At 32.2% G+C, this 10,702-nt stretch overlaps 1 protein-coding gene across 1 annotated transcript; it reads left to right on the top strand.

Moving 5' to 3' along the window:
• The first annotated feature begins 8,731 nt into the window (after window positions 1-8,731).
• On the top strand, window positions 8,732-9,159 carry LOC124928729. Its single transcript, XM_047468976.1, has 2 exons — window positions 8,732-8,794; window positions 8,859-9,159. The coding sequence occupies exons 1-2, from the start codon at window positions 8,757-8,759 to the stop codon at window positions 9,142-9,144; spliced, it is 324 nt and encodes a 107-aa protein (XP_047324932.1). The 5' UTR covers window positions 8,732-8,756; the 3' UTR covers window positions 9,145-9,159.
• Window positions 9,160-10,702: the final 1,543 nt, after the last annotated feature.

Below are 10,702 nucleotides of genomic sequence, written 5' to 3'. Positions count from 1 at the left end.
ATTTTTGCCGTTAAATGGATAAATTTGACACATTTTGTCAAGTTTATATACATAGATAGAATTTTACAACTTAATATACAAATTTGACACCTCACTCCAACTTTGTGCATAAAATCGACATTTCTCCCAATAATTAATTTGATTTTATTTACACACTATTTTGTACAAACTTATTAAGTAAAAATAAATCAACATGAACAATCTAAGCAGGTTTTTATTTTTTTATTTTAAGTATTCCTAAAATTGATTGGGTGATGTATTTAGAAAGTTGTTGAAAATTTTGGATTAATGCGGCTAATATAACAAACTTATAGATTTGGGTTATCATTCAAATTATTTTTTAATGGACTATCTGGTTGAGGAGATATATCGTCGAATTTTCAATGATAGTAAACGTTCAATGCGTATTATTAATAATGTTATTAGAACGACGTTTTATAAGATTCGTTCCGAAAGCCATTAGAATCCGTCATAGAGATAACCTATTGAGTAATGTTTTATTTTTTTTCTTTTATTGTCATGTTTTTCCGTTGTATATAAACGATATTTATAATTTTTTAATATTAATGAATATTAAAAAATATAAAAAATCTGAGTGGTGCCGCTTGCTAGACTGGGAAATTTGATGGAATAACCCTCGTAAGAGGGTTATTACCACTTTTAACATGTCATTTATAATTTTATCATTTTTGACCTTTTGCCGAGGCAAAAGGTCAGTTTTACCCTTTATTTAAAAAAAAAAAAAAAATCAAATCAGTAGTGCGCATTTCAGTTACTGAAATGTCACTTTCTTCTCCCCTTTCCCTCCTCTCCACCAACCGTCCTTTCCCCGTCCTTCCTTCATCATCATCAAGGTTCTTCATCATCAAGCTTCCTTCATCATCAAGCTTCCTTCATCATCAACGGATCCTTCCTTCATCATCAACAAAATTGGAACGTCTTCAACAATCAGGTTAGACCTTCGTCGTTTTAGGGTTTTGTCGTTTAGAGTCTAGGATGTAGGTTAGGTCATGGAATAATGGTTTTAGAGCTTGGCTGATTTGTTTTACAGTGAAATATACATCCGACGAAGGTGACGAAGGCGACAGTGCATCTGTCGCAGGCGACAGTGCATCTGTCGCAGGCGACAGTGCATCTGTCGCAGGCGACAGTGCATCTGTCGCAGACGACAGTGCATCTGTTGCAGGCGGGAAATGCATCTGTCGCAGGCGACAGTGCATCTGTCGCATACGACATATGCATTTCCCGCCTGCGACAGATGCACTGTCGTCTGCGACAGATGCACTGTCGCCTGCGACAGATGCACTGTCGCCTGCGACAGATGCACTGTCGCCTGCGACAGATGCACTGTCGCCTGCGACAGATGCACTGTCGCCTGCGACAGATGCACTGTCGCCTGCGACAGATGCACTGTCGCCTGCGACAGATGCACTGTCGCCTGCGACAGATGCACTGTCGCCTGCGACAGATGCATTTTCCTCCTTGCATTTTCCTCCTTGCAATTAACACTGACTGGTCACTGTCACTGACTTCTTTGAATTTTTTTCAATTGCAGATCACATGAATGTTGGTGTTTTTCTACTCTTTGATGGAGACTGGAAAACTGATGATTGTGGGGTTAGTTCTTTTGTCTCAAGTTCGTGTCGTGGTGTGAATGTACCCCGAAATGCTACATATGAAGAGTTAGCTTCAATTGTCTATAATTCTATTGGTGTGGACAAACTAAGATATGACTTAGTGTTCAAGGTAAAGTATAATATGCTAATGATAAATTCTCCTCCTGCAACAATCATTGGAGATAGCGATGTGGCGTTCTATTTACAAGAACTCTCGTCTTCACTGCCCAATCATCGCGCCCCGCTATGTGTCTCCTTAGTAGAGAAGTCAATACCTTCAACTGAACAAAGTGAAAGACCAGAAAATGACATATTTGAGCAGCAAGATATCTTACCAAGGCATCGAGATGTGTTTGAGCAGCAAGATGTATTCCCAAGTCAACAAGATGTATTCCCAAGACAACAAGATGTATCTGAGCAGCAGGATGTGTTTGAGCAGCAAGATGTATTCCCAAGTCAACAAGATATATTCCTAAGGCAACAAGATGTATCTGAGCATGTGTTTGAGCAGCAGGATGTGTTTGAGCAGCGAGATATATTTGAGCAGCAAGATGTTTTTGAGCAAAGAGATGTATGTGAGGAGCAAAATGTTTTTGAGCCGGAAAATGTCTTCCCAAGTCAACCAAGCACTTCCCATGTTAGGAATACATTCAACCATACTGAGGGAACCAAGCACTACTTCTCATATGAACCACTCGAGATCGAAACTCCTGCTCCATTAATTGAAAATTCATTGGAAGTGGGTACGTTCTTTGATAACAAAAAAGAAATACAATTGAGGTTGCATAGACATGCGATGTCTAATCACTTTGTCCTTAAAGTGGTGAAGTCAACAAAAAATCTTTGGTTTGTAAAATGCATGGCTGAGAACTGCAAGTGGAAATTGCGTGCTATGAAAGGAAAATTCTCGGAGATGTTTGAGATCAGAAAATTTGTAAAAGAACACACATGCTCAATTTTGACGAGACAAGACAATGTGAGGCAAGCACCATCATGGGTAATTGCGGAGTGTATCAAACGTAAATACATGGACCATCACCATGACCACATGCCTAAAAAAATAATGGAAGACATGCATACAAGTTATGGGTTAACTTTGACATATAATAAGGCTTGGAGGTCAAGGGAAAAGGCCTTAATGGCGGTGCGAGGAACTGTGGAAGATTCCTATGGTGAATTGCCATCCTACCTGTTCATGTTGCAGAAGAAGAACCCAGGTACCATAACTGATATCCAGACGGATGAGGAAGGACACTTCAGGTATATGTTCATGTCTTTAGGGGTTTCAATTAGGGGTTTCATAGGATGTTGTCGTCCTGTATTGTGCATCGATGCCAGCTTCCTTAAGCATAAAGTTGGAGGTCAACTACTGGTTGCGATAGCATTGGATGCGAACGAGCAACTATATCCCGTTGCTTTTGGTGTCGTTGATTCAGAGAATAATAACTCTTGGACATATTTCATGCAACAACTAAGGTTGGCAATTGGATCAGTCCCGGATCTCGTCTTCATATCCGACAGACACCCAAGTATTGCCAACGCCTTGTCCGCGGTTTTTCCAGAAGCACATCACGGTGCATGCACATACCACATCAAAATGAATATAATGGCCAAATTTAAAACTGATAACTGTCATGTTGAGTTTGATTTGGCTTCTCGTGCATACACCGAGACCACGTTTCAGAAGCATTTTGACAAGATCAGAACTAAAGACCCTAGGATTGCTCAATATTTGGAACAAATTGGAGTGGAGAGATGGAGTCGTGCTTTTTTTCCCGGTTCGCGATACAATCAAATGACAAGTAATTACGCTGAGAGTTTTAATAGTCAGTGCAGAGAAGCTAGGAAATATCCCATAACAACATTAGCTGACTATTTAAGATTCACAATACAAGATTGGTTTTATCATAGAAGAGAAAAATCATCCAACCACAACGAACATTTATCTCCATATTATGAAAAGTTATTACGTGAGGAAGGCGAAAATGCTAGATTCTACAGCGTTTATCCACTTAATCGATTTCAGTTCCATGTGCATGACGGTGAATTTGATTTTCAAGTTGACTTCAAGGGTCGAACATGTACTTGTAGGGTATTTGATGTATCTGGTCTTCCTTGTACGCATGCCCTGGCTGCTGCCCGTTTCCGGAAATCGGTTCCATATGAGTTGTGCGCAAGGTTAGAGAATTTTTGTTCCATAAGTTATGTTCAATTTATGTTGTGTTGAATATATGTTATGTTGAATTATGTTATCACTGTATAATTTTTCAGGTTTTACTCAACTGAATCGTGGTGCATGGCTTATGCGGAGACATGTTATCCAGTTTTTCAACATAATGAAGCTTGGGACATTCCCGAACATATCAAGAAACGAGTCTGCCTAAAACCCCCCGTGAAGATTAAGAAAGGACGACCAACAACAAAACGTAGATCATCACAAGGTGAGGTTCGTAAAGAACGGAGACGGTGCGGCTCATGTGGCGGTCTAGGTCATAATAGAGCAACATGCTCAGCAGTGATGCCTGCACCATCTACTGCAAGACCTTCACAATCAAGTGTCCAATCTACACAACCTTCACAATCACTACCAGGTGAAGCTTGCTTCACCTGAGGATTTACAGCACTCAAATGAGTGAAACAAGCACTACCAGGTGAAGATTGCTTCGCTCAATATTTACAGCGCTGATAGAAGTGAAGCAAACTTCACTTAATATTTACATTTGTAAGATATTTAAATTAATTTATTTTAATTATTTTATATTATTATATATTAAATATATATATATAACAACATGTTAAAAAAATTTTGTAATATATTTAAATAAATTTGTAAAACAAAATATTTTTAAATTTATTTGTAAGATATTTTAAAAAAATTATTTAAATTATTTTATATTTTCTATAATTATATATTAAATATATATAAATGTTCATGTAAAATCATTAACACATTTATGTAAAAACATTTATATGTTAATGTAAGAGCATTTATACCTTCATGTAAGTCAGCAAAAAAAAAAAAAAAACAAGCACTACCAGGTGAAGCAAGCTTCACCTGAGGATTTACAACACTTAAATGAGTGAAACAAGCACTACCAGGTGAAGATTGCTTCGCTCAATATTTACAGCGCTGATAGAAGTGAAGCAAACTTCACTTAATATTTACATTTGTAAGATATTTAAATTAATTTATTTTAATTATTTTATATTATTATATATTAAATATATATATATAACAACATGTTAAAAAAATTTTGTAATATATTTAAATAAATTTGTAAAACAAAATATTTTTAAATTTATTTGTAAGATATTTTAAAAAAATTATTTAAATTATTTTATATTTTCTATAATTATATATTAAATATATATAAATGTTCATGTAAAATCATTAACACATTTATGTAAAAACATTTATATGTTAATGTAAGAGCATTTATACCTTCATGTAAGTCAGCAAAAAAAAAAAAAAACAAGCACTACCAGGTGAAGCAAGCTTCACCTGAGGATTTACAACACTCAAATGAGTGAAACAAGCACTACCAGGTGAAGATTGCTTCGCTCAATATTTACAGCGCTGATAGAAGTGAAGCAAACTTCACTTAATATTTACATTTGTAAGATATTTAAATTAATTTATTTTAATTATTTTATATTATTATATATTAAATATATATATAACAACATGTTAAAAAAAATTTGTAATATATTTAAATAAATTTGTAAAACAAAATATTTTTAAATTTATTTGTAAGATATTTTAAAAAAATTATTTAAATTATTTTATATTTTCTATAATTATATATTAAATATATATAAATGTTCATGTAAAATCATTAACACATTTATGTAAAAACATTTATATGTTAATGTAAGAGCATTTATACCTTCATGTAAGTCAGCAAAAAAAAAAAATAAGCACTACCAGGTGAAGCAAGCTTCACCTGAGGATTTACAGCACTCAAATGAGTGAAACAAGCACTACCAGGTGAAGATTGCTTCGCTCAATATTTTCAGCGCTGATAGAAGTGAAGTAAACTTCACTTAATATTTACATTTGTAAGATATTTAAATTAATTTATTTTAATTATTTTATATTATTATCTTGTCTTCATCCTCCAGCTTCAGCCATTGTTTCAAATCATCAAACAGTTCACTATCATAATCTAAAAGAGGATTTACAGTTACTGGATCAATGAGTTTAAAGGATTTTCCATTAGGATCTGTATAGTTCCCCAATTGTGTGGACCTCTTCTTTCTCCGAAAACTCTGTCCCTGAAATCTTGTTGGAGTCAATACCAATACATCATCATTCTTCTTTCCCAACTCAGCCTCTTCATCATTCTTCTTTCCCAAGTCAGCCTCTTCATCATTCTTCTTTCCCATGTCAGCCTCTTCATCATTCATCTTTCCCATGTCAGCCTCTTCATTCATCTTCCTTTTCTTGCCCAACTGCTGCAACCTATTTTTGGCCAAAACCACCTTCTTCTTCTTCTTCGTGGCCAATTCTTTCTTTCCCAACTCAGCATTCTTATCAACAACTGTTGCAGCCTCTTCATCTTTGTTTTCATTCTGCTCGGCTTCTTTGTTGATCTCCAAACCATCAACAGCCTCTTCGTCAACAATAAACCCAAAACCCTACAACAGATATTCTGCAATAGTATATTCTGCCTGCGACAGATGCATCGTCGTCTGCGACAGATGCACCGTCGTCTGCGACAGATGCACTGTCGCCTGCGAAAATGCATCGTCGCCATCGACAATAAACCCAAAACCCTGCAACAGCCTTCGACAGAAGCATTTTAAACTCAAAACTAAACCTAAACAATAAACACTACCTAAACCTAAACACATACCTAAACCTAAACAATACCCTAAACCATTCCTCCATTATAGCATGCATGGATATAAAACGGAGAACTAGGATAGAAACGGATAGAAACGGGGAAGATAAACTCACCTTCGACGTTCTGGAGTTGAGAATCTCATCGGGGGCTCTTGTTTGTCGTCGGAGCTCGTCGGGGTTCGAGGGAGGGTTCGAGGGAGAGGACGTTGTCGATGTTTCGGGGGATTTTCGTCGTCGTCTTCGGGGTTGATCAGTCGTCTTCGGGAAGTTGGAAACGAGAGAGAGGGAGTGAAAGGAGAACTGGGGAAAGGGAAACGACGGGGGAGAATGAAAATCAAAATTTTTTTTTTTTTAATAAAGGGTAAAACTGACCTTTTGCCTTGGCAAAAGGTCAAAAATGATAAAATTATAAATGACATGCTAAAAGTGGTAATAACCCTCTTAGGAGGGTTATTCCATCAAATTTCCCGCTAGACTTACTTGGGCTCTGAATTTGAGGTGTTAACAAAATTAGGAAAATTCCCCTGATGCACATAGATAAAAATATTTAATAAAAAAATAATAATATGTATTAAATGTTTAAAATTCTTAACAAATCACGAATAATATATTGAAATAAAAAATATAACGCTCTCATTTCACATGTTATTTACTTCGGTAAAATAATTTATCTTCTCACATATCTCATCACATATTTTTTTCGAATTAACCTCTCATCTCTCGTGAACTTACACTTTCACTTTGATTAATCAAATATTTGATTCATATTTTTTTAAAATTTAACATCGTGATCTCACACTTTGATCAATCAAATTTTTAACTACTTTCAATTGATTCATATTTCTCGACAAACCACATTACAATCACACTTGGTTAAAGAGTTGTACTTGTTTTGTTATGTTGCATGTTCGAAGCATACATGTATCATTTTTAATTTTATTTTTAACCGTGTTAAGTTTATGGGCGGGTCAACCCATAATCTGACCCAAATATCAATTTACTCTCACATATATATTCAAATTAACCACAGCACTCGACCCGACAATCCGGACACTTTAAAAATTAAGCAACATTAATTATATATATATTATTGTTAAATTATCGAGAGAAACTCTTGCTTCAAATGGTTGTAGCTTTAATTAAACTCTAGTAATCAAATTTGTAAAGGTGGAATCAAACAAAGCTATTAAATTAGCAAAAGGTAATTCTTTCTACTCTTATATCGGGCTCATGAGTCATAAGTTAGTACATTATTATTTTAATAAGAAGCACGATTCTCCTTCCTTCCTTCCTTCCTACCTACCTTCATATTAGATTTGATTGAACGACCACTTTATTTTGTTCTATATGTACACTTTACAACTAATTTTTACTATAATTGCATATTTTACAAACTACTATCCATTGAATGTAATAATATAATCCACATTATCATATAATTTATGAATATGAGTTGGATTGAAATGAGTCAGAATTCAACTCATATATATATTTTCAATAATTGGTAATTTTTGAAATGCACCATACCATGAATTTGACAAAAAGAAAAGAAAAATGAGAAAATGAGGGAGAGCACAATAAACAATGTACTGGTAAACTAATGCAAACGAAAAAAACTTTATTTTTGAAGTTAAATGTGCCAATTTCAACAATTATAATTGAAAATGTATTTTTCTTTTAATATTAGATTTATTATCATTTTCGTCTCCTTCTGTTTAGAAACATTAATAATTTTTTCGATTCAGTAGAGCTTGACCTCGTTTTAATGGGTGAAACCACTAAGTTCTATAATTGAAACCAATAAAATAAAATAAAAAGTGAGAAAAGACATAATCCAATTATTCTAGATTTATATAAATAATAAAGACGTAATATTTATTATATATATTCCAATATGACTGAAATAGAAGAATGATACATACGGGAGAGGTGTTTGTAGCTGCTGCCTCCCACTAATTAACTTTATCTTTAGTCCCTTATTTAGTACGTAAAGCATCTTTCAAAGGAACTCCAATATCCCAAACAAACATGACCAATTAATTCATTATAGCCACAGAAAATCTCTTTTTCTTTTTTAGATTTAACACCCATAAACATACAACAAATATATTATTAATAATAGTAAAAAGATAAGACAAGAGGGTGAATCTTATTCCTTGTTTGGACAAGGCCTAATCAACCAATGCCTTTTTGGTACCTATATATTTAAGATTTTAAGCCATCTGAGAAGTACGTACTCTCAATTATTCATAGCTAATTGCTTAATTGCTCCAATCTAATATTTTTAAGTGTTTATGGCCAGTAATTTAAAGACTAAGATGCAGTTTCTTAGGTATTCAATTCATTTCATTTCATATAATGATCATGATCTTAGTAATTTGAAATTTTATTTTCAGGGCAGCCGGTAGTAACGGGCGTGCTATGAGCAAATTAGTTGGTAAGGCAGATAAGCAGCTCAACAAAGGCAAGGTCGAAGAACCGATTAGAAGCCGAGATGGGTGCTGGGTCCCGCACCCTCGGTCGGGAATATATTTTCCAGCCGGGCAAGAGTGGGTCATGAACGACGTCCCCGAGAATGCAGCCGTGTTTAACCGCACCTATTGGCTTAGGAGTGTAGATGGGGTGGACCAATCTGATCAACCTAATTTAATTACCTCGGCTGCCCCTGCCGCCATCTCCTGATCAATTAATAATACATATTGAAATTATACAACCTCTATTTACAACTCAAGGAGAAATATCTTGTAATAGTAATAATAATATGTATAAATAACATAACCCTAAATTTGAGTTGCCACTGTTAACTTTTATATATATAATATATAGTTAAATGGTTCAATGTCTAAACTAAACTTTTTTATATATGAATTATTACTATAACAATGTTGATAAAATAAAAAATTAAAAATACTTAATAACTTAAATATTTAAAGATAACAATGATTTAAACTTCAAATACTCAACATTTAAATTTTGGATCTAAAACTAATATATCAAGACTATTATATCTTTATATATTAATTATATTAGTATATTAAATTATATAATTTGATATATTAAACAAAATATAATTAAAATAAATATTAATATATTTTTTATATTTAATTATTAATTTATAATTTGTTGACTTAATATATATATATATATTATATTTATGAGAGATTAATTAAGATATAAACAGTGAGAATAAAAAAATATATTTCTCATTACTTATGATAAAGATAAAAAAAATATATTTTTAAGGAAAAAATGTAAACAATTTAATATAATTTTATTAAATTTAAACCTCTAGAATTTTCAACAATGAATTTAGGATGAATTTTTGAAACGTTACACTCTTCTTCTTTTTTTTTTTTTTTTGTTAATATTGTTAAGAAAATAGATGCTATTTTTTTTTTATCTCTTTTATGAGAAGTCTAGTCAAAATTAAGTGTAATGTATATAGTATAGTACATTTATAGTTATGTTTGGAAGTTTGGAAATGTTCATATAATAGTTAACATGATTTAACCTTCAATGAAAAACAACAGAAATATTAGTTTAACGCACTCCCTTGACTTGGTAAAATTTCTTAAGTTAAATATGAAAAATAGAATTAGATGACTTAAATTTAAAATAAAACAAATTTAACTTTGTTTGACATAAAAAATTTGAAATATACAAGGATAACTGCTATTATTGCTACACCTATTAACTAATTTTGTCCCTAAATTTTATTTTATTTATCATATCATTATGAACTTTAAAAAAAAATTATAGTGTTTAATTTACTTATTTTAATTAGTCTACAATGAATGAACGCTAATTTTAAAATTTAATGATGTTAAAATAAATTATAGACATGACTTCAATTAAAAAGTAAATTAAATAATTTATATAATATTTTAAAACTTTTTTCCTTTCTATTTTTGTATTTTGAATAAATTTAAAGATTTTTTTTAACTTTATGTTTTTTTAAAAATATTTTTAGTTTTATTTTTAAAATGAATATTTTAAAATTTAATTTATTTAATTTATAGATAATATATATTGAGATATTATATATTTAGGATATTGGAATATTATATATTTAGGAAATACTTTATTTAAAGTTTAGAATATTATTATAGTTATATTTTGCTAAGGATGTTTCCTAAATTTATGTATATATATCATTAATACTTGTTAACAAAAACATAAATAATAACATAAAATATTCTTTAGTTTCTTGCTTTTTAGTATTGAGTCTTAACTTTATATT

Source organism: Impatiens glandulifera, chromosome 3, assembly GCF_907164915.1.
Source record: "Impatiens glandulifera chromosome 3, dImpGla2.1, whole genome shotgun sequence".
In the NCBI taxonomy this organism is placed as follows: domain Eukaryota; kingdom Viridiplantae; phylum Streptophyta; class Magnoliopsida; order Ericales; family Balsaminaceae; genus Impatiens; species Impatiens glandulifera.
Note: the sequence above shows the minus strand (reverse complement) of the source record. Positions and strands in the feature narration are given on the sequence as shown.

Bases quoted from the DNA above. Each gene is read 5' to 3' on its own strand.
- LOC124928729 (XM_047468976.1), top strand. From the start codon at position 8,757: ATGGCCAGTAATTTAAAGACTAAGATGCAGTTTCTTAG. The intron at 8,795-8,858 runs GTATTCAATTCA...TTTTATTTTCAG, and splicing joins ACTAAGATGCAGTTTCTTAG to GGCAGCCGGTAGTAACGGGC.